Source organism: Leucoraja erinacea, chromosome 14, assembly GCF_028641065.1.
Source record: "Leucoraja erinacea ecotype New England chromosome 14, Leri_hhj_1, whole genome shotgun sequence".
In the NCBI taxonomy this organism is placed as follows: Eukaryota; Metazoa; Chordata; class Chondrichthyes; order Rajiformes; family Rajidae; genus Leucoraja; species Leucoraja erinaceus.
This window is the reverse complement of record NC_073390.1, coordinates 20,885,874-20,910,509: the sequence shown is the minus strand read 5'-3', so window position 1 is coordinate 20,910,509 and position 24,636 is coordinate 20,885,874. Positions and strand designations below refer to the sequence as shown.

Here is a 24,636-nt window from a genome sequence, read left to right as displayed (position 1 = left end):
GGTTGAGTATGATCCTTCCCCTACAGCCTCTGTCAGTAAGCCAGTTCTGTATCTCCATAGCTACAATTGAGTCGTCTAGTTCCAAACACTCTCTAATCGCCAACGAATTACTAATACAGGTCTACCATCGATTTTACGGCACGCTTGGTTCCGGACTCTTGCCGGATTATCAATTTTGCCGGAACAACGGAGGTCACGTAATAATAATTCAACAATACACCTCTGAACCACTAATTATGCCCCTCCCTTGTCCCTAAATCACCATGGAATGCTAGAAACGTAAATAAAGAAGTAACAAAGAAGGCACATGTCCGTAATGCTTTTGTAATTTTGTCCGGATTAAAGGAAGCGCGGGCCATGTGTTGCCAGAAAATCGATGGTGGACCTTGTACATTGATTCACTGTATTGCCAAACAAATATAAATTGCAATTGGTGAATTTATTTTCCATCAACAAAGCCATTTCACCTGTCAAAAAATACATACACATTCGTCTGCACATCAACGGTTCCTGAGGTGATTATCTGAAGCAACAAAAGAGCCCAGTCTGTGGTCCACTGGGTGCTGCGCTGGACAGTGTCAAACATACCACCAACCTGGAACGACAGATTCAAATACCCAGCGTTATCCCACAACAGATACATATACATGGGATTAGTTTGGAGTTCAGAGATACAGCGTCGTGTTTCCATCCTGAACTAAGCTTTCTAAATTGTACAGGCCCATCTACTTACTGTTAGCGATTCTCTGCTGCCCAATACAACAAAAACGAGGCAATCATAGTGACTCTAACTTCACATACATTGCTATATTTACAGGGTCACAGCTAGCAGTCATAGAATCAAGCCATATGTTATTAAAAAAAAAACATGCTCTCCAGCCCATCTAATTCAAGGTAGCAATCAAGCAACAGATTAGCACGTTGACCTCATTTTGTTTGCCCGCATTCCCATTAATTCCTCACAGATTACATCACAGCTGAGAGGAAGAGAGAGTCAAGCAGCTTTGCATTGAACATACAAAGTACAAGAAATTTGCAGACTGACCGAAATATTGACAATATGCATTACTCTCTCCAAATTCCAAAAATACCTAAACATTACAAGATTTAAAGACTGCATGGATAAACTCCGAAAATTGTTCATCCCTCTCAGGCGAAAACATAAAACGAGGAAGGCAGCTCAACCGTGGCTAAGAAGGGAAATTAAGGATAATGTTAAATCCATGAAAAAGGCATAATAAATTGGCCTGAAGAAGCAGCAAACCGGAGGACTGGGAACAATTTAAAACTCAACAGAGGAGGACAAATGGGTTAATTAAGAGGGGGAGAAAAGAGCATGAAGGAAAGCTTGCGGGGAATGGGGAGGTGCAACGGGACCTGGGTGTGCTTGTAAATCAATCACTGAAAGGACGCATGCAAGCACAGCAGGCAGTGAAGAAAGCCAATGGTATGTTGGCCTTCATTGCGACAGGATTTGAGTTTAGGAGCAAGGAGATCCTACTGCAGTTGTACAGGATGGAAGCCGGGTCTGGCACCGTAAGGCAACAGCTCTACCGCTGCATCACTATGCCACCCCAAGTGAAGAGAGATGGGAGATTCTACTATACGCAGTGGCAACAAAGCCATTTAAAATATAAGCAAAAAACTTAGGAGCAGAAGGCGGTCATTCGGCCCATCGAGTCTACTCCAGCATTTAATCATGGCTGATCTAATTTTTCCCTCTCAACCCTATTCTCCTGCCCTCCTGTAACCTTGAAGGCCCTTACTAATCAAGAACTTATCAATCACTGTTTTAAAAATACCCATCGACGGTCTCCACCTCCATCTGAGGCAACAAATTCCACAGATTCGCCCACCCTCTGACTACAGAAATTTCACCTCATCTCCATTCCAAAGATACGTCTTTGTATTCTGAGGCTGTGGCCTCTGTGGACTCTTCCATTACTGGAAGATCGTCTCCACATCCACTCTATCTAGGCCTGGGTCAATGGTTTCCATGTACAGAATTTACAACTGCTTTGTGCTTCTTTCTGATTGCTTGCAAATAAAGTTTTTGTAGGGAGCCATCTCACCAAATTCAGGCGTAGCTGAAGAGCCTCGTGCATCATTTGTCGAGCTTTCATATCATCCTGGTAACGTTCTTCCCTCCAGTTACTCAAAATCTGGGAAACATTACAATGAAGAGAGGGCCTTAGTCCATTTCAATTGACATTAAAGCGATTGAGCAAATTGCACAGAGCATATACGATGAAATAGTTTAGTTTAGTTTTAGATGCAGTTTTTATGCAGACCCTTCAGCCCACCGAGTCCATGCCGACCATCGACCACCCATTCACACTAGTTGAGTTTATTGCCATATGTACCAAGGTACAGTGAAAAGCTTTTGTTGTGTGCTAACCAGTCATCGGAAAGACAATACATGATTACAATCGAGCTATCTGCAATGGACAGATGCATGATAAAGTGAGTAACGTTTCACATAATCCTGCTTCTGCATCCACTCCCTACATATCAAGGGTAATTTTACAGTTCACATTGATATAAACCATCTATAGAAGTAACAAACAATAATGGAATCAGCACCAATGCCTCTAACGTATCACCTGTTACAGGCCTATAGTCCGAAAAACATCCCTCTATCACTGACCTCTGTTGTCAAGCTTCAAGCCAAGTTTGCCCCCATTTGGTCAACTCGTCTTGGATCCCATGTGGTTCAAGATCACTCTGGATCCCATGTGATAGGAACAGAGATTAACAGATTGTGGAATATCACAAGACTCAATAGATATGGAGTAGATGAAAATTATGTTAAACTAAAAGATCAGCCACAATCCTAATATGTGGTAGATCTGGCATGAAGGGGTGATTGACCTATTCTTGCTTCTATTTCTCTTGTTCTTGCTCTTGTTGCTAACTGAGGGTGACTATTCCTGGTGACTGAGGGTGCCTGAGGGTGACTTGGGTGGCACAGTGGCGCAGAGGTAGAGTTGCTGCCTTACAGCAAATGCAACACCAAAGATCCGGGTTTGATACCGATTACGGGTGCTGTCTGTACGGAGTTTGTACGTTCTCCCCGTGACCTGCGTGGGATTTCTCTGAGATCTTCGGTTTCCTCCCACACTCCAAAGACGTGCAGGTATGTACGTTAATTGGCTTCGTAAATGTAAAAAATGGCCCTAGTAGGCATAGGATAGTGTTAATGCGCGGGGATCGCTGGTCAGCGCAGACCCGGTGGGTCAAAGGGCCAATTTCCACGCTGTATTTCTAAACTAAACTAAACTATTCCATCATTGGAAAAGACGTATTGAACACATTAATCCTAGGTTTTGAACTTTCAATTTCCAGGTGTTTTTTTTATAATACTATTAACTGGAGGATACAGTCAATTTACAAAGCTTTATTTTTAACTATCATAACAATAGGATGCTCTCCACATTAAGGAATAAGACTGTACCAAAGTACCTGTAATACTTTTTCCCAACCTGACTCATTTACAAGTCATTTCATGAAACGTTTTCTGGGAATGCATCCGTTTTACGAATCAAGGAATGGCTGCACGGTAAGACATTAACCTCTGAAGCCTCTTGGGTCAACATGTCTGCAATTAGTTTATAGAGAACTCGGCACAACATGTCTACACTTATGTTCAGGATCTACAAGAAGCTGCTCCCAATTAGCAACAACAGGGAAACAGATGATGACCAAGATCAACTTTTAAGATTCTAGATTCTAGTGGTAGGAACAAAAGAGGCTGGGTTAAAAAAGTTTTCTTCCAATCATGTGACTATATACAAAAGAAAAGTTGAAATCCCTAATATCTTATGCAATTAAATAAATGCTGGAAATAATTACTGATTTGGTCAATGGTGCAATGAAATAAGCTCTTCAGCTAAAACTTGGATGTTTGTTAACAGTCCCTATGTTGTGTAAGCAGACTCGCTTAGAAAAATAATTAGGTCATTGTCAGAGTTATATACTGTATCATAGAAACATGCTCTTCAGCCCAACAGGCCCAATCTACACTCGTCCCATCTGCCTGCATTTAGTCCATATCACTCTAAAGGGCTTGTCCCACTTGGCTGTCATTTGCACGTCACGCAGATGGCGTGCAAAGATTTTGTACATCACAAAATCCTGCGACGCCGCGCGCAGCCGCGTATCACTGCCTATGTCATCACGCACCATGCGCGTGTAATGCACGTGTAATGCACACCATGCGCGCATCACGTTATGACGCATAAATAATGTTGCGTAAATTACGCGCAAATGACGGCCAAGTGGGACAGGCCCTTGAACCTTTCCTATCCATGTACCTATCCAAATGTCTTTTAACTGTTGTTATAGTACATTCCTCAACTGCCTCCTCTGGCAGCTCGTTTCATATACCCACCAACCTCTGTGTAAAAAATTTGTGTCTCAGGTTCTTACTAAATCTTTTCCCTCTCACCCTTTCCCTCTCACCCTTAAACCTATGCCCTCTGATTCTTAATTTCCCGCCACTGGGTAAAAGACTGTGCATTAACTCTATCCCCTAATCATCTTATACATCTCTCATCCTCTTGCTCTCTGAGGAATAAAGTCTCAGCCTGCCCAACCTCTCCCTATAGCTCAAGTCCTGGCAACATCCTCATAAATATTCTCTGCACACTTTCCAGCTAAATTGCCCCTAGTGTGTAGGATAGTGTCTGGTCAGTGAAGACTCTAAACTAACCTAAACTAGATTAAACTCGGTGGGTCGTAAGTAAAGAATATAATAATAATAATAATAATAATAATAATAATAATAATAATAATAATATATTTTACTTCGGAGTCACGTGAGTGACTACGTGAAGAAGGGCCGTCCGTCTGCGTGCGCGTCATTACGTCTGAAAGCAACGCGTGCAACGGACTGGAGAGGCACTGCGTCCTCCCAGCCGTTGGGATTTAAAAAAAGGCGGCAGGTAAGAAAAGTTGAACCACTTACCCTGCGCTTTCTGTTCGGGCTAAGGAATTATTTGTTTTTCAGAGCCCCAAAAAATGCAAAGAGACGGTCCGCGGGGAAACCGGCTGCCGAAGACCGCAGCATTCCCGGTAGCGGACGACGGTCATTTTCGCCGACATTGCCGCCGGCATCAGAACCGGCAGCAGCAGACTTGGTGCAGGAGGAAAGCACCGTGGTGGTCCCGGCGGGACGTAAAGCCACCCATAAGTCTGCCAGACCTGTAGACTCGGATGAGTCCGGGGAAGAGGGATACCCTCCACTCATCGGGAAGCGTCCGAGGAACCTCTAATTTGGGGGAGCAGCGTCATGGAACCAGGAAGCTGCTCCACAGGTATTATAAACTCCGGAGAAAGGAGCAATATCAGCAGGAGGTGTGGAAGGAGGCCCTCACTGACCTACAGGATACCATGGCATTGCCAGCAGCCTTCGAAATAAACTCTGGGCAGCAACCAGCAATATGTCAGCTTTCCCATGGAACTGGGGGAAGTACAAGACTGGGGATTACCCGGATTCAGAGTTTGGAAGCACAGGGGTGGGGGGGGAAACTCACCCTGGGGAGGATTCAGAGGAGGAAGAAACCCTGAACAGGTACCCTCCACCATCTAACTGTGCTTCCCTCAAGGTTCAAGCGGTGAACCATATAAGTATTGGGGGCAAATAGGTCCCATCATCATCACCACCAGGAACTGAAGTTCCAAAAAAGTATTACAAAAATAATTGAAAACCTGCTGGGGTCTGAGAATTACTTCGTCTGCAAAAGGTGTGGAAGGAGGGCCTCCTCATTTTGTATCTTACGGGAACATGGATACCATGGCACTGCAATTATGGAATGCAACTCAGTTGGTTTTCGAAATAAACTGCATGCATCGACCTCAAAGAGGCTACTAAAACCAGCATATAAATTCGAAGTTTTTGGTCAATTCTTTGCAAAGCTAGTGACATCAGCCCAGCCCGTTTACCAAAACTACCAATTTGGGGCTGCTAAGACACTGTCATGGACAGGTATTTTCTGGGACCTGGATGACAACAGTCAGGCAACCAAAACCCCGTTTGCTTGGGTTCATAATCATCCAGAGGTCAAAAGACTCCACCAGGTAATTGATTACCTAGGATTTACCATCCATGTTGGAGATTGCCTAAAGGCAAACCCTACAGCTACTTGTGCATGTTCAAAAATTCAGATTGATACGCCACTACTTTGCGGTACCAGCATTTATATCAATCACATTGTGTGGTCAGTTTGGCAAATCACTATGCAACACCGACCAAAAATCTGTATCCTGTGACAGATTATCTAACCTCATTTGGCACTGGTGCAAATCGAGAAGGTTTATTTGGGTCATGACAGTCAGGAGCTGTATCTACTCCAGGAAGATACCTATAACATATGGGCTCAAGTCCCTCGGTGGCAGATGCGGTAGGTATCAATCACATGTGTGGTGTAAAATTTGATTATCTAACCTCATTTATAGAATGGATATGTTGAATCGTACCGGTATTCAATGGATGTTGAATACGGTACTATAACGATTTGGCACTCCAGATTTGGATCTGTTTGCGTCTAGATTAAACCATCAATTACCCAGATATGTGTCCTGGGAGCCGGACCCAGGAGCAGAGTCAGTGGATGCTTTTTCTCTAAACTGGGGAGGAATGTATATTTATGCTTTCCCACCATTCTGCCTCATAAACCGATGCTTGACTAAAATCAAGCAAGCCTAAGCCACAGGCATTTTAGTAGTACCAGATTGGCCTACACAAGCCTGGTTCCCGAAATTATTGGGGATCATAGCCCAGCCATTAATGGTTGTACCTAAGAGGAGACATCTCCTAGTAAACCCAGTTTCAGGGAGCAACCATCCACTTTCTGACCGGATTAATTTGTTGGTTTGCAGATTCTGAGGAGGCCATTTCAAGACATTGGACTATCCAAACGAACTGTGGATGTCATCACAAAGGCATGGAGGGACAGTACCAAAAAACAGTACGCCATTCATATTAAGAAGTGGGAAGCTTTCTGCCATGCAAACGATATAACATACAACACAGTTCGGATAACGGATGTCTTGGAGTTCCTATCAGCCCTGTACTATGACTATAAATTAAGTTATAGCGCAATCAACAGTGCCAGATGTGCACTATCCTCCTATCTGACACTGGAGGCAGGGCACGGGCCGATAGGAACGCACCCCTTCGTAATAAAATTCATGAAGGGAATTTACAATTCGATACCCCCAAGGCCTAGGTACACGGACACATGGGATGTGAGCATGGTACTGACCTTACTTCGTCAGTGGGGACAGCCAATGGCCTTATCTTTGTCAAAACTAACATTGAAAGTGGTTATGCTGATGGCGCTAATAACAGCCCAAAGAGTCCAGACACTACAAAAACTACGACTGGACTACATGACCAGCAATACGAATAACATAACATTCGTTGTTAAGGACCTGATCAAACAGAGCAGGCCAGGAATGCCAGGGATGAAGATCCAGTTCCTGGCATATCCAGAGGACCAACGATTGTGTGTGGTAACACATTTACACCACTACCTGAGAGTCACGGAGAACCTCAGAGGCTCAGAACAATCGGTCCTCATCAGCCACAAGAAACCACACCGAAAGGTGTCAACACAAACTATCTCCAGATGGTTAAAGGAGGTAATGGTGGTAGCGGGAATAAATACTCATATCTTTAAATCTCACTCCACCAGGGCTGCATCTACGTTGGCAGCAAGAACGATGGACGTGCCCCTTGATGACATCCTAGCGGCTGCAGGATGGGTGAACGAAAGAACGTTCCAGAGGTTTTATAACAAACCCATTATCGGACCAGGGGTATTTGCTCGTGCCATCTTAAGTTCTGTTACCTAGTTTTCCCACAGGTTCGGAGGGGAAGCTAATAAAACATTTATTTTTCTTTATTTTAAAGCATCAGTGTCTTTACTAACTACGTTATGTCTGAATGCTTTAATAATACTCTCATCCATGGTCAATCCATTCAGTGTGTGACCCCTGGATTCGTAACCGGCGTGAAATCACAGAGCTTTGAAATCTTCAAGTAGTCACTCACGTGACTCCGAAGTAAAATAGTAAGATTAAACGAGAACTTACCAGTTTGAAGTTTGATTTTGATTTTATGAGGAGTTACGATGAGCGATTACGTGCCCACCGCTCCCACCCTCATATTATCAAGGTCATATGGAAGTTCAAGTTTTTCACAATCTTACTATTCTCAGGTCTTCTTTTTTATCTGTGATTTAACACCGCTGCTTTAAAGATTGACGCGCACACAGACGGACGGCCCTTCTTCACGTAATCGCTCATCGTAACTCCTCATAAAATCAAGATCAAACTTCAAACTGGTAAGTTCTCGTTTAATCTTACTATTTTATTGTCATTGCACATCAGTGCAACGAGATTTAGTATGCAGCTTCCAACCGATGTAAAAGAAAAGTAAAATAAATAAATAAGCTGTGTGATGTGACCATCCGAGGGAGACAGTCCGGGGGGGGGGGCACTCAGCAGGGCCGGTTCAGAGCCGCTATAGCTCTGGGAATAAAGCTGTTTCTGAGTCTGGAGGTTCGGGCGTAGAAGGCCTTGTAACGTCTGCCGGAGGGAAGTAGTTCGAACAGTCCATTACAAGGGTGTGAGGAGTCTTTATGGATGCTGACGGCCTTCCTGAGGCACCGTGTGTGGTAGATGCCCTCCAAGGCTGGTAGCTGTGTCCCAATAATCCTCTGCGCTCTGTGGACGACGCGCTGAAGAGCTTTCCTCTACGCCTCTGTGCAGCTGAAATACCACACAGAGATGCCATACGTTAATATGCTCTCTGTGGTGCAGTGGTAGAACGTTGTCAGCAGCTGTTGGGGCAGACCAGTCTTTTTTAATGTCCTCAGGAAGAACAGTCGTTGCTGTGCCTTCTTGACCAGCGCAGCGGTGTTGGTGGACCATGTGAGGTCCTCTGAAATGTGAGTGCCCAGAAACTTAAAGCTGGACACTCTATCCACACCTTCCCCGTAAATGGAGATTGGGGCGTATTCTCCATTATGGGACCTCCTGAAGTCAATAATCAGCTCCTTGTTCTTGGAGGTGTTTAGTGACAAGTTGTTACGTGCGCACCAGTCCGCCAGGTTCTGCACCTCCGCTCTGTATTTTGTTTCATCACCGTTGGTGATCAGCCCAATCACTGTTGTGTCGTCTGCAAACTTCATGATGGTGTTGGTGTCGAATGCAGGAACACAGTCGTGAGTGAAGAGGGAGTAGAGCATGGGGCTTAGTACACAGCCCTGTGGTGTGCCGGTGCTCAGGTTGATAGTGGAGGACAGGTGCGGGCCCAGTCTTACTGCCTGCGGTCACTCCGTCAGAATAAGGAGAAACAATATGAAATTCCCTGATGAATTATTTTCTGTTGCAGTTTAGGTTTGTGACACTTCTCGATGCTTCAAGCTAAATTGGAGTTTTTCTGACGTAAGAATACAAAGTTCAAAACAGATGATACTTGAATTTATTTAATCATTATCTGATGGATAAGGATCTCAGAGTTCACACTTCACAAGGCATTTTTGGTAACGGTTTGAATTATTTACCGAGCAAGATTGCTAGAAAAGATATCAGCAAGCTAAAAAGATATCTTGATATCTTTCAACCATGAGTAAGAAGCTCTGATCAAATGATTCAGCCACAGACACATCGCTGTTAACACGTCCACATCTGAAGCCATCAAAAATGATAAAAAGTGAAGTGACATAAAAGACTGCAGATGTTGCAATCTGGAGCGATAGAACTTAGTGGTTCGAGCAGTATCTGTGGGACCGAGAGAAATGGTCTACATTGCGAGTTGGGAGTACATCAGGATGAAGAGTCATAGAATCGGACAGCACAAAACAGGCCCTTCGGCCCAACTCGTCCAAGCCAACCAAGATGCCCTATACAAGCTGATCCCATTTGTCTGCATGTGGTCCCTATCCCTCTTAACCTTTCCCATCCATGTACCTGCCCAAGTGTCGTTTAAATTCTGTTATCGTACCTGCCTCAACTACCTGCTCTGGCAGCTCGTTCCATATACCCACCACTCACTAAGTGCAAAAGTTGACCCTCAGGTTCCTATTAAATCTTGCTCCTCATAGAGTCATAGAACGTGGAAACAGGCCCTTCACACCAACCAACATGCCCCATCTTCACTAGTCCCACCTACCTATGTTTGACACATATCCCTTAAAACCTATCCTATTCATGTACATATCCAAATGTTTTGTTAAACGTTGATAGTACCTGCCTCATCTACCTCCTCTGGCAGCTTGTTCCATAAACCTACCACACTTTATGTGAAAAGGTTACCCCTCAGGTTCCTATTAAATCTTTCCCCTCCACCTTAAACCTATGTCCTCTGCTAAGAACTATATTTTGCACTCTATATCGTCCCCTTTGCACAATCTATATCACCTGTGCTTGATGTGATTGTATAGTATTATCTGATTTGTTTGGGTAGCATGCAAAACAAAGCTTTTCACTATACCAAGACCTAAAGAAACCGCTTACTGTAGGACTCTCTCCTGACCACATTTCTAACTCATTTACTGTCAGCAAATACACTGCAACTTGAACTATGTGGAATTCATTGCACAGGCGGTTGTGGAGGCCAATGGGTATTTTTAAAGCCGCAGTTGACGGGTTCTTGATTAGTAATTGTGTCAAAGGTTACAGAGAAAAGGCAGGAGAATGGGGCTGAGAGGGAAAGATAGATCAGCCATGATTGAATGGTGGAGTAGACGCCATGGGCCAAAAAGTTTAATTGTGCTCCTGTGGCTTATAGACATGTCCATCTTTATAATGTGAACATGCTCTTTCATGCATGTAGGAGGTTATTTTTTGTTTCATTTGTACCCTGAAACGGGCTTTACTTGGGGCCCAGCTCAGATAGGAATAGACATAAAATAAAACATCTCATAGATCAGTGGTGAATTTCTCAGACAAGTCAGTTTATTGAAGGCCTTAACAATGCGCACTGTTGCACTCTGTGAGAACACAAAGTGTTTTAAAGATTCGCAGCGCCCACAACAAAATTTATTCTCACACCAAAATGGTTACTTGTACATTCTACATTTTTTAGATAACTCAACATTGATCAATGTCCCTGTAACCTTTCATCTTTGTCTTTCCCCAGAGTTATCTTCAACCTTACCTTCCTTGCTATTTAAAAAAACACTCTCCCATTTGTATAACAAATGGGCGCAATAAAAGTCAATACTCCCTGCTCAGTTTTATTGCCCTCACCTGAGTTTACACCTCCCAATGTTTATTTTAACTAAACCAGCTGTGCTGTGGAACCTAAACACCATGATCATTGTGATGGAAGGAACTGCAGATGCGAAACTGGCGTGGCAAAATGGCCACAGGACTTACCATCGTCCGCCGGGGGCTTTAACATCGGAGCCCCAGTTCACCTCAACGCTACAGTTGGACCGCGGTTGAAGAACAAAGGGAAGAGATAAGACTTTGCCTTCCATGACAGTGAGGAGGTGTTGGAGACTCACTGTGATGGATGTTAATGTAAACTGTGTTAAGTGTGGTCTTGGGTTTTTTTGTAATGTAAATAACTGTAGTAAATGTAATTTCGTTCAAACCTAGGTTTGAATGACAATAAATAGCATTCCATTCCATGCTGGTTTGCATGGAAGATAGACACAAAATGATGGAGTAACTCAGTGGATCTGGCAGCATCTCTGGAGAAAAGAAATAGGTGACGTTTCCAGTCGAGACCCTTCTTCAGAGCCTATTTCTATTTATTGCCTCACTGAAATCTTTAAGTTCCCTCTGTTGGCCATTTTACCCATCGTGTTTATCAAGACTACTCATCTTCCCTATAATTATTAAAATGCCCGACATCAAGTGCCTAAATTCTAGTTTTTCCCCGTACAGATGTGTACAGCACCTGCGGTGGTTTCCATCCCTAGAACCCATTACCTGGTTGATCTGGTTTTGCAAGGAGGTCAGCAAGCCTTCCCTCTGTTCATCCTGACCCTTCAGGCAGGTGAGGACCAAGGATAGAAATGGCTGTTGGCTCAACAATGACATGCTGTGGGTTTAGAAAACAAGACAGAGGTTACCCAGGTCACCAACGCAGGACGTCCTCAGTCATCAACTAAATGAGGCAGTAGCATGGGCCAAAAACACTATTTTATTCAGAAATATTAGCATGCATGTTAACACTGATCAACAATTGCACTCAAACAAAAACACAAAGTGCTGAAAGAACTCAGCGGGTCAGGCAGTATCTCTGGAGGGAATAGTTTCGGAGTGGATGTTTCGGGCCGTGACCCTTTCCCTGACTGATCAGTTAGAAGAGAAATCCTGACCTGAAAAAGTATCATCTGCCTATTCCCTCCACAAATGGGTGGCTCGGTGGTGCAGAGATAGAATTGCTGCTTTACAGCGCCAGGGACCTGGGATACGGGTGCTGTCTGTACGGAGTTTGTACATTCTCCCTGTGACTGCATGGGGTTTTCTCCAGGTGCTTCCGTTTCCTCCCACACTCCAAAGACGTACAAGTTTGGAGATTTTTTTTTAAATTTAGAGAAGCAGCGCGGAAACACCGAGTCCATGCCGACCAGCGATCATCCTATACATTATCCTACACATCAGGGATAATTTACAGAAGCCAATTCACCTACAAATGTGTACGTCTTTGGAATGTGGGAGGAAACCAGAGCTCCCAGAGAAAACCCACTGTCATGGGGAGAACATGCTGCACAAACTTTGTGCAGACAGCACCCGTAGTCAGGATCGAACCTGGGTCTCTGGTGCTGTCAGGCAACAGCTCCACCACTGTGTCATCGTGGCATCTCAGGTAAAGTGTAAATTGTCCATAAGGTGTACGATAGCGCTATTGTATGGATGATCATAGGTCGGCACGGACTCAGTGGGCTGAAGTCTACACTCTAAAGATGCTGCCTGATCTGCTGAGTTCCTCCAGCACTCTCTTTTTTGCTCAAGTTTCAAGCATATGCACTTCCTTGCATCACCAAATCTACCTACATCTATTTATATTTCGGTCAGTGATCTGGTTATTAAGAGATTAATATATTTGACAGTTGATCTATGGCATGCACAGCCTAAATTTGTAGGACAACTTGTTCTATTTGATCTTATTTGATTGTGCACGCCGGGTTGATTGCATTCGTCGAAACAGGGCGGACCACGTGAAGGTTGCAATCTCCCACCCCTGACAATTGATAACCTCATGTATATAAGACGCTAGTGACAAATAGACAAATTGGTGACACTGATTTGTAGGAATAAATTCATACGTTGGCTTATGATTTTACTTATAAATTCACTGGCTAATTATGAATTCACTCATGAATTCATAAGCCAAATACATAAATCAACTTATGGTTCAAAATTCAGCACATGCTGGAATGAGTGTAGATTTACAATGATGTTTCCAGGACTTGAAGGGCTAAGATACAGGGAGAGGTTGCGCAGGCTAGGACTATTTACTTTAGAGCACGGGTGGATGAGGGGCGCATGGAGGTGTACAAAATCATGAGGGGAATAGACGCAGTGAATGCACAGAGCCAGAGTAGGGGAATTAAGAACCAGAGGACGTAGGTGAGAGTGGAAAATAGGAACTTGAGGGGCAGCATTCTCACATGGGTATATAACTCATGTTCACATCCAGAAATAATTTGCGGCTGCTGATTGCAACATGAACTTCTAAACCATGGTTGGCATCATTTCCTGAACCATGAGCCATTTCCTTTATTCTGCCACTTGAATCACCAGCTGTATCTGTACCCATGTCTTCTTTAGAAAATAGCTTTAAAGTTATAATTTTGCTGCTTCTAACCATCAACTTTATGCAGTTAAAGCTATTCTGTTCATTAGTTATAGGAGCAGAATTAGGCCAGTCGGCACATCACGTTTACTCTGCCATTCAATGAAGGTTCATCTATCTTTCCCTCTCAACCCCTTCTCCCCATAACTCCTGACACCCTTACTAATCAAGAATCTAAACTAATAAACTAAACTCATGACTAAAAAGTGGAATGAATTCAGAGATGGGCCCGAGATTCACCCAAATCCATGACATTACCCAACATAATATGCAAAGACCACCTCGATAGCCAGGAAAACTGGATTTCCATCAATGCATCTGTCTCAAGACTTTGGAGGGGGTAAGAGGGAGCAAGAGAAATGTATCTCTCATTATTAAAAAATAAATGTTATGAAATATTCAGCAGATTAGGCAATATCTGGAAAAGTGAAAGAGAGTTAATGTTTCAGGCCAAAGACCATTCATTAACTGTATCTCTTTCCACAGGTGCTGTCTGACTTGCCAAACCTTTCTAGAATTTTTTTTTTTTGTTTCAGATTTCCATCATCAACAGGTTTTTCTATATAACCTTCCTTTTTTTTTTTTTTAGTTTAGAGATACAGTGCGGAAACAGTCCGTTCAGGCCCAAGTCCATACTGACATGTGATTCCTGCACATTAACACTATCCTACACACACTAGGGACAATTTACATGTATACCAAGCCAAATAACCTTCAAACCTGTCCGTCTTTGTCCCTTGTTGCTTTTGCTACATGTACGATATAGAAACATGTTCACATTGCACTCCATTTGGTTTATTTGTCTGTAGTGTACATTAAACCAGATAACCTAGCACAACTTTCTAACGTCAACTGCCAACAGAGAATATAGAATCAAGTTTGGAATATCCCTCTGAAGAAGGGTCCTGATCTTAATCGTCATCTATTCCTATTCTCCAGAGATGTTGCCTGACCCACTGAGCTACTCCTGCACTTTGTGTCTATCATTGGAAATTTCCGGCTTTGTCGTTACTTCATAAACAGTTTTATTACAAACAATTTGCTTTACAATGGCAATATTTTATTGACAGATATTAACTCCTACAGCTTTAACATCTACAGCTCTCTGAGCGTGCAGCTCGGTGCGGCCTGCAGCAGCATGGAGTGGTGGAGCAGCGGCGGAGGACATCGGCACATCGCCTGGCCAGGCCGACCCGGCACCGTTACCAGGACAACGGGCCTTTATGGCCTGCTGCACTTAAAGCAACTTGGACTTTCAAAATGGCGCCAAACCTGGCGACTCTTGTACATGGTCTCAGTGGACTATTTCTACACACTTTTCTACTTAAAATCTGGGATTGTGCTTATATATACCGATAATTTACTGAACTGTATGCAAAAAAAATAATTTCACTGTGCCTCGGTACAGCTGATAACAAAGGATCATTGAAACATTGAATCGTTCTGAATAGCTTGTCTTCACAATTCTCTTACCTTTTCTGCTTCTGTCTATCCCTTTCCTTTTTAGATGATGACCCCAAATGTTGACCCATCTCGAGCTCTTCTCCAGCAGCCTTCAGTACTCGACCCTGAACGGATGTGGGGAGTTTCGCAATCAGCGGAGCGACAAGCCAAACGCCTTTTCTTTCTGAGCAGCTGAATGCAAGCCACACACACAGACACACACACACACACACATGGACACAGGCATGCACACAAACACATGCGCACACACACACACACGCACACACACACACACACACACACACACACACACACAAAGAAACTTATCAAATAGCCATCAGAGCACTTTCAGATTAACCCTCTTTTTCAATTGCTAAACCGATTTAAAAAATAGTCAACATTTTAAAATTCTTTGACAATTTACAGTCTCAATACCTCTTTCATGGACAGAAAGGCCAGAGAACCTCCTGTTTTGATGCAAATGCACATGATTGAGCAAACAGAATTCACAGCGCAGGGAATGCTAGGAACACAGCTCTGCCATCTAAAGACATTTGGTTCACACCAATGCACCCGAGAGGCAGGAAATCTGCCATCTTACCTGTTTTGACCTGTGTGAGATTCCAAGCTCACTGCAATGTGCTTGGTTACCAAAATAGCCAGCAAGCTAGTCAGCCATGTTAGCATGGTGACACTCTGAATCCCTTCACTGGATGGACTGAAGTGTCCAAGCACTAGCTACCACCAATATCACGAGAAGCCACTGAGGAGAGCAATTAATATTGCCCGTGATGTCCAGTGATGTCTTAATCCCATTTATAATATTATTTTTAAAAAGTGACTAAAGGTTGAAGAGGACAGTTTAGTTTAGTCCAGTCTGAAGAAGGATCCCGACCGGAAACATCACCCATCCTTTTTCTCCAGAGATGCTGCCTGACCCGCTGAGTTACTCCAGCACTTTGTGTCCATGTTAAGTTTAGTTCAGTTTATACAGCGTGGAAACACTGATACCACGCCGACCAATGATCACCTATACATTAGTTCTATCCTACACACTAGGGACAATTTATAGAAGCCAATTAACCTACAAATCTGCACATCTTTTGAGTGTTGGAGGAAACTGGAGCTGCCGGAGAAAACCCACGTGGTAACTGGGAGAATGTGCAAACTCCATACAGACAGCACCTGTAGTCAGGATCGAACCTGGGTCTCTGGCGCAGTAAGGCTGCAACTCTACCACTGTGCCTGCGCCTGTTTACGCCCCACATCTCTAAAGTCTGAATTTCAAATTGAGCAATAATTCCTTGTTTTGAATCTTAAGAAACCTCCAACGAGGAAAGGGTGAATGTTTTACAACCTGGTACATTCAGAACTGAGATCAACTGAGATCAATAGATGTCTGTACACAAAGTGAACCTAGGCTTACAAGGACTAGGTAAGAAAGTGGAGTGGAGATCATGATTTGATTAGCTCCAGGTCTACTCAGATCCTATTTTTCTATATTCTTAACCTGCCATTTCATTTTTAGTCAATTATGGTATATATCAAACCAGGGAAATGCCTCTAGTGCCTTCAAGGTCAGCTGCAGGAGGAGTGACACAGATGTCCAGACAAGGAGAGAAGGGGGACATCGGTTCACGGGTACAGCTTTAGTACATTGAGCGCGCGGGCCAACCAGACTTTGGACATTGGAAATGTGGCCAAAGCATGTGTAATAAATGCTAAAATAATTTTATGGTGCAGTTACACATGTGATAAATAAAACACCATTGACCATTGAACCATATATCAATTCTCAGTTCATCCCACTACACAAAAGCTGCTAAGCCATCACATTTTTGCAATCTAGAGTTTGTAAAGAGAAGGAAGAGGTGACAGTGAAATTGGAATTAAAAAATGAATACAGCTGTTTCCATGCTGTATCGCAAAGAAATAAATCCAAGCCAGACTATTCAGCGAATAAGCCCTATTTTCTGCTAGACCTGCTAATCTCAATCTCAGCCAACCCAACAGTTGGGGCATGTGGGTTTGCCCCAGGGTGCCTGAAGCATAGATGATATAAAAATAGGGTGACTTCTGTCCTTTTCCTAGACATTCAATGAGTCTTGTTGGAAAATGCATGAAGAGATATCAACTGAAAGCAGGATTGTTCTTTACCGCAACACTTTTTGAAATTAGACAGCTGGACAAAGCTAACATTTGAGGTGCTGACATCAAACATGGTCCATTTGAAGGTGGAGATTGATAGGTTCTTGATTAGGAAGGGCATCAAATGTTACAGGGAGTAGGCAGAAGAATTTGTGGAATTGCCACAGACGGCTGTGAAGGCCAAGTCATTCATTGTTTTTTAAGCGGAGATTGACAGATTAGTATGGGTATCAGGGGTTATGGGGAAAAGGCAGGAGAATGGGGTTAAGAGGGAAAGATAGATCAGCCATGATTTAATGACGAAGTGGACTCGATGCTGAATGTCCTAATTCTGATCCTATGTCAAATGGTATTAAGGTCTTATGCACACATGGATATACAGGGAATGCAGGGATATGGATCATGTGTCGGCAGATAATGGTTGGTCTTGACATTATGTTGGGCACAGGCGTTGTGAGCTGAAGGGCATGGTCCTGTGCTGTGCTGTCCGGTGTTCTACTGACCAATTCTTGCAAATCTTTGTGAATCATTTATCATCCCCAGTCCATGCCCCTAAAAGTGTAGAGTGAACCTTGCTTTACCTGAGAAATGTCTTCTTGCCGTTCTGCCTCGGATTGTTGTTCCCATTGTTGCTCTCATGGAACAGCTCAACTCCCGTGGAAACTGGGACAGAGTTCAGTTCGGCCGACTGCTGGAAGACCTCAATGGTAGCCTTGGCGATATTTTCCAGCAACAAGTTCATTTCCGTAACCGAAGCTGGACCCTAACAAAAATGATAATTATTGAGAAGTGCAAGATAGATACAAAATGCTGGTGTAATTCAGCGGATCAGGTAGCTTCTTAGTTTAGTTTAGAGATACAACGTGCAACAGGTCCTGAGGCCCACTGAGTCCGCGTCGACCAGCGATCCCTGCACACTAACACGATCCTACATACATTAGGGACAATTAAACATTTTACAAAACCAATTAGCCTGCAAACCAGTTCATCTTTGGAGGAAACTGGAGCGCCTGGAGAAGACCCATGCAGGTTACGGGGAGAACGTACAAAGTCAGTACAGTCAGCACCCGTAGTCGGGGCAGTTGCAGGGGGAAAATCCCTGGGGAGGGGGTGGTTTTAGAGGGAAGGGATGAGTGAACAAGGGAGTTGCGGAGGGAACGGTCTCTGCAAAAAGCAGAAAACGGTGGAGATGGAAAGATGTGATTAATGGCGGTGGTGTTAGTAGTAGTGGTATCTCGGTAACGCATAGCAATAATAAATCACTATCAATAAGATCATTAGATCACAAGACATAGGAGCAGAATTAGGGCATTTGTCCCATCAAGTCTGCTCCGCCATTCGATCATAGCTGATCTATTTCCTCTCTCAACCCCAATCTCCTGCCTTCTCCCCGTTACACTTGACACCCTTACAAATCAAGAACCTATCAATCTCCACTTTAAAAATACCCAATGACTTGGCCTCATGAGCCATCTGCGGCAATGAATTCCACAGGTTTCCCACCTTCTGACTAAAGAAAGAACTCTTCTCAATTTACCTAAAGGACGTCAATCAAGCAACAACATAGTGATACGATGAGTCACAAGAAACTACTGATGCTGGAATCTAGATCAAAACACAAAGTGTTGGAGAAAAACAGCGGGTCTGGAAGCATCTGTGAAGGGAACGGACTGGCGATGTTTCGGGTCGGGACCTTTCTTCTGCGATGTATTGGATCAAAATTCATTGTGGTTCGAAAGCACAAATGAATATCAAGATCGCGAGGTCTGTACTTCCAACTTACAGCTTCTTTCATGCATTGTTTGATCATCAGTTGGAGTTCCAGCCATGACTGCCTTAGGATCCATTGGTCCAAACTCTAAATAATGAAAGAATAGGATTAGTTCCTTGCATGACTTCTTCATTTCCGTATCTTGCTTCACTGCCTCAATCATACACTCACAAACATTGGAGAGAATATAGAGAAGTCTATGAGATTAATGTGATGAATAGTTTAATGTTATAATTTTAGAGATACAGCATGGAAACAGGCCACCAAGTCTGTGCCAACCAGCCATCCCTCCATTAGCCTACACACTAAGGACAATTTACAATTTTACCAAAGCCAATTAACCTACAAATCTGCACGTCTTTGGAATGTGGGAGGAAACTGGAGCACCCAGAAAAAACCCACCTCTTAACAGTACCTTATACCATTTGGCTGAACAAATATATTCATATTTCGGCACATTTGCCTTCACCAATATTAAGTATAGATATGTAGGAAAGAACTGCAGATGCTGGTTTAAATCGAAGGTAGACACAAAATGCTGGAGAAGAAGGGTCTAGACCTGAAACGTCACCCATTCCTTCTCTCCAGAGATGCTGCCTGTCCCGCTGAGTTACTCCAGCATTTTGTGTCCAACTATTGAGTATAGATGTTGGGAAGTCATGTTACAGTTATATAAAGGGCCTGTCCCACTGTACGAGGGAATTCAAGAGCTCTCCCGAGTTTAAAGCAAAAATCAAACTCATGGTAAGTACGTAGAATGTATGTAGCGGGTACGTCGGAGATCGGGACGTCTCTTAGCGGCTCGTAATGCTAATGGCAGGTACTCGGGATATGCGGTAAATGTTGAAAAATGTCCACGAGAGCCCCGAGTACCTACGAGTGGCTATTATCGTAATTCTCCGAGTTCGAATCAGGGGAAACTCGGGAGAACTCTTGAATTACCTCGTACAATGGGACAGGCTCTTAAGATGTTGATGAGGGCATATTTAGAGTATCGTGTTTGGGTCACCATGTGATAGAAAAGGGTGCAGATAACATTTACAAGGATGGTGCCAGGACTCGTGGGCCTGAGCCATACGGGAGAGGTCGAATATACTCGGACTTTATTCCTTGGAGCGGTGGAAGATGAGCAGCGATCTTATAGAGGTGTACAAAATTATGAGAGGAATAGATCTGGTAAATGCACAGTCTCTTGCCCAGAATAGGGGAATCAAGAACCAGAGGACATAGGTATAAGGTGAGAGGGGAAAGATTTAATCGTAACCTGAGGGGTAACTGTATTACAAAACGGGTGGTGAGTATATGGAACAGGCTGCCAGAGAAGGTAGTTGAGGCAGGTACTATTGCAATGTTTAAGGAACATTTAGACAGGTACATAGGATAGGACAGGTTTAGAGGGATATGGGACAAATGCAGGCAGGTGGCACTAGTATAGATGGGGCATGTTGGTCGGCGTGGATAATTTGTTGTATGGCTCTATGACTAAAAAATGATTAAAGCCTTTCAGCCCAGCAGAGAAAACGTGCTCTATCTCTGCCCTTCATACCTGGAGAATGTGCTTGATGTGCTGTCGCTGAGGGTTGTCTCCTTCCACACTTTCCTTAAGGCCATGCGGGTAACAGATAAGCTGCAGAAGCTGCCGTGCTTGTTTGTTGGAGAGAACTGGGTCCAAAATCAGATCTTTATCCGTGCACAGTCTCTCTGGCTCCTTGAGGCAATGTTCTCCCACCCATTCCTACAAATGGAAGGTGGCAAAATAAACATTATAAACTCAAAGCCATATCTCTGTAAAGAAGAAGAACATGATTTGAATGACACATTGTCCATTTTAGGAGAAAACTACACATCTTTGAGTCTGAAGAAGGGTCCTGATCTGAAATGTCATCTACCCATTTCCTCCATGGCCTGCTAAGTTACTCCAGCACTTTGTGTCTATTCTCTAGAGATGCTGTCTGGCCCATTGAGTTACTCCAGCACATTGTGACATTTTGTACATTTGCTTTTCATCCCATGATACTGTGGTATCCTATTTACATGACATGTTTACATCTGTATGTTCTGGTAAAAGGGATCGTGTTCAGCTGATCAATTGTTGCGTGTTTGCATTTCATTAACCCATAGAGGATGGCCATTCTTCCCATCTGATCTATGCCAGCTCACAGTGTTGCCATTCCTCCACTAATCTATCCTCTCCAATCCAGGTCCCCATCAACTTCTCCCAGGTTTGTCCACTCACCTATGCACTAGGGGCAACTTACAGTGGACAATTAATCTACCAGCCCACATGTTGCTGGAATGCAGTTTATAGTTCAAAGTACATTAAATAAAGATTTTATTTTCTTCAAATTCTCTGGTTTTATTTAAACTAGTATGAAAATCCAAAGATCCAACAAAATGGGTTATGTACCAGATAATTAAGAAAATCCTTTGAACAATAGGATCTGGAGACTGTCTGATTAATTAGTCTAGTTTAGTTTAGTATTACTGCGCGGAAACAGGCTCTTCGGCCCACTAAGTCTGCGCCGACCATCGATCCCCGCATTAGGGACAATTTACAATTTTTATCTAAACCAATTAACCTAAAAACCTGTACATCTTTGGAATGTAGGAGGAAACCGGAACACCCAGAAAAACCCCATGCAGTCATGGAGAGAATGCACAAACTGTTTGTAGACAGCACCCGTAGTCAGGATTGAACCTGGGTCTTTGCTGCTGCAAAGACAGCAATTCTACCACTGCACCACCTATTCAATTAAACTTCCACCTCCTTGATCAATACAGGAACATAGAACAGTACAGCACAGGAACAGGCCCTTTGGCCCACAATATCAGTGCTGATCACGATGCTGACTAATTCTTATCCATCTGCACATAATCCATATCCCTCCAATCCCAATATGCCTATCCAAAGGTTTCTTAAATAGTAGCTACAGATATGATCAGATCACAAATGAGGAAATATCTGAACAATTTAAGTCTCAAGAATGATCGACTGGTATATTTTACACAGTAAATCATACATCTTGTAATTAACAAAGTAACGGCAGCAATACTCAGTTCAATTCCTTTTGTTTCCCATCTGTCTTTTCCTTTCTTGCCTTTGTCCAACCATCTGCCGATCAAATAATCCTCCTCACCTGTGTCACCCTATTACCTGCCAGGCTTTGTCCAACCATCTCCTCTCATCCAGCTATTGCCCTCCCCCCCCCCCCCCCCCCCCCCCCCCCCCTCTCAGCCTGCAATCAGTCTGAAGAAGGGGCCCATCACGAAACATTGCCTATCCATGTTCTTATGAGATGCTGCCTGACTGAGTTGCTCCGGCACCCTGTGTCTTCTTTTGCAAATCAGCATCTGTAGCTCATTGACTCTACAATACTCAGATACGGTTATGAATTTATGAAAAGTTAATATTTTAGTCACTTCATTTCACAATGCAATTTTGGCCTAAAATGTTATCTTGTTTCTTGGACTCGAATCATGAGGTCAGTTTCCTTTCTGTTATGATCACATCAATTGGTCAGTTCAGGTGTGGTCAACCCTCTATTAATGGATCCATTTCATAGTCAACCCAGGATCTATCACAACCCAGGACAATCGAGTTATAAAGCTGGAATTTAAATTTCCACATTCTGCATACAAACGCAATATACTAGAAACAATGAAAATATTCAGCAGGTCAGGGAACACCTGAAATGATAGATATGGCATTAATGTTTTTTGGTTAACTTTCATCAGAACAGGGAAAAACTAAGATAAGAAGGACACAAAGTGCTGGAGTAACTCGGCTGGTCAGGCAGCATCTCTGGAGAACATGGATAGGTGATGTTTCGGGGCGAGACCCTTCTCCAGAGATGCTGCCTGAGGCTTTGAGTTACTCCAGCACTTTGTGTCCTTTGTAAACCAGCATCTACAGTTCTTTGTTTCGACAAAGGCTAGGTTTGTTTTAAGATGCAGAGTTAGCATGTGGTGGATGTGGGGAAATGAGAAAGTAAAAAGGAAGTCTGAAACAAGATTTTAAAATCTGCTGCCGATGCTACAGCCGTTCAACTAGATAATTAAGTTCTCCAAAAGGAGGTGAGAGGGTGCAATGTAATGTGAATGCCATGGTGTGTGGAGAATAGTGTTCAGTTGCAAAACATTACGAGAGTATAACAAGATTATTTATTTTGGAAGAAAAGAATTAAAATAATTCTTAATTATATTTAAAAAAATAAATATAAATAAATTTTAATTAAATAATTTAAAAATATATATCTAATAGTTACATTTGGTGGAAAGATATCTGACAGGCAGGTACAACAAGTAGTTTAGTTTAGCTTAGAGATACAGCATGGAAACAGGCCCTTCAGCCCATAGAGTCCGCGCTGACCAACATCACCCACATACTAGTTATCCAAGTTTCACACCCAACACACTAGGGGCAATTTACAGAAGCCAATTAACCATCAAACCTGCATGTCTTTGGGAGGTGGGTAGAAACCGAAGCACCTGGAAAAAAGCTACGCGGTCATAGGGTGAACATATAAACTCCACATAGACAGCACCTAAGGTCAGGATCGAACCCGGGTCTCTGGCGCTGGTAGGCAGCAACTCAATCGTTGTGACACTGTGCCACCCAGTACTAAGGCAAATGAAGTTCTGGCTTTTATTACAAGGAGGATTCAACAGAAGAGTGAAACATTCCTGTAGAAGTTACGGAAAGACGAAAATCCAGCTTTAGAGGCATAACAATGTGGATTTATTAGATTTATTCTGGGCATGGCAGGAGTTTCCGTCAAAAAACAGAGTGGTGAAATATGTAAGATTCTGAAAGAGATTTAGAGTATTGTGTTCAGTTTTGGGCACCATGTTATAGTAAAGATGTCAAACTGGAAAATGGCCCAGAGAAAATTTAGGAGGATGTTGCCAGGACTTGAGTTCCTGAGCTATAGGGAGTGGTTCAGCAGGCTAGGATTCTTTACCTTGGAGCACAGGAGCATGAGAGGTGATTTTATAGAGGTGTACAAAATCACGAGAGGAATAGATCGGGTAAACGCAGAGTCTTTTGTCCAGAGTTGGGGAATCAAGAACGAGAGGACAATGGTTTAAGATGATGGGGGAGAGATTTAATAGGAATCTGAGCGGGGCACGTTTCACATAAATGGTGGTGTGTGGATGGAACGAGCTGCTGGAGGAGGTAGTTGAGGCAGGTACTAATGCAATGTTTAAGAAACATTTAGATAGGTACATGGATAGGATAGGTTTAGAGAGATATTGGCAAAATGCAGGCAGGAGGGACTGGTGTAGATGGGGTTTGTTGGTTGGTGTGGGCAAGTGGGCTGAAGGGCCTGTTTCCACACTGTATGACTATGAGATCAGGATAGATGCTGAAAGGTACTTCCCCTGATTGGATTAATGAATAATTGGGGGGGGGGGGGAGGGGTTGGTCCCAGTGTAGGAAGTCTTTTATGGG

General features: G+C 43.3%; 1 protein-coding gene across 1 annotated transcript in view; it reads right to left on the bottom strand.

Moving 5' to 3' along the window:
• LOC129703370 (mediator of RNA polymerase II transcription subunit 12-like protein) overlaps nucleotides 1-24,636 on the bottom strand; it is a 453,395-nt gene that overhangs the window by 59,605 nt on the left and 369,154 nt on the right. The window contains exons 27-33 of the mRNA XM_055645744.1: nucleotides 20,731-20,919; nucleotides 19,197-19,271; nucleotides 17,995-18,176; nucleotides 15,296-15,457; nucleotides 11,950-12,061; nucleotides 2,073-2,162; nucleotides 486-595 (exon numbers count right to left, since the gene is read on the bottom strand). Coding sequence (XP_055501719.1) covers nucleotides 486-595; nucleotides 2,073-2,162; nucleotides 11,950-12,061; nucleotides 15,296-15,457; nucleotides 17,995-18,176; nucleotides 19,197-19,271; nucleotides 20,731-20,919 — 920 coding nt within the window. The remainder of the gene's footprint in view (nucleotides 1-485; nucleotides 596-2,072; nucleotides 2,163-11,949; nucleotides 12,062-15,295; nucleotides 15,458-17,994; nucleotides 18,177-19,196; nucleotides 19,272-20,730; nucleotides 20,920-24,636) is intronic.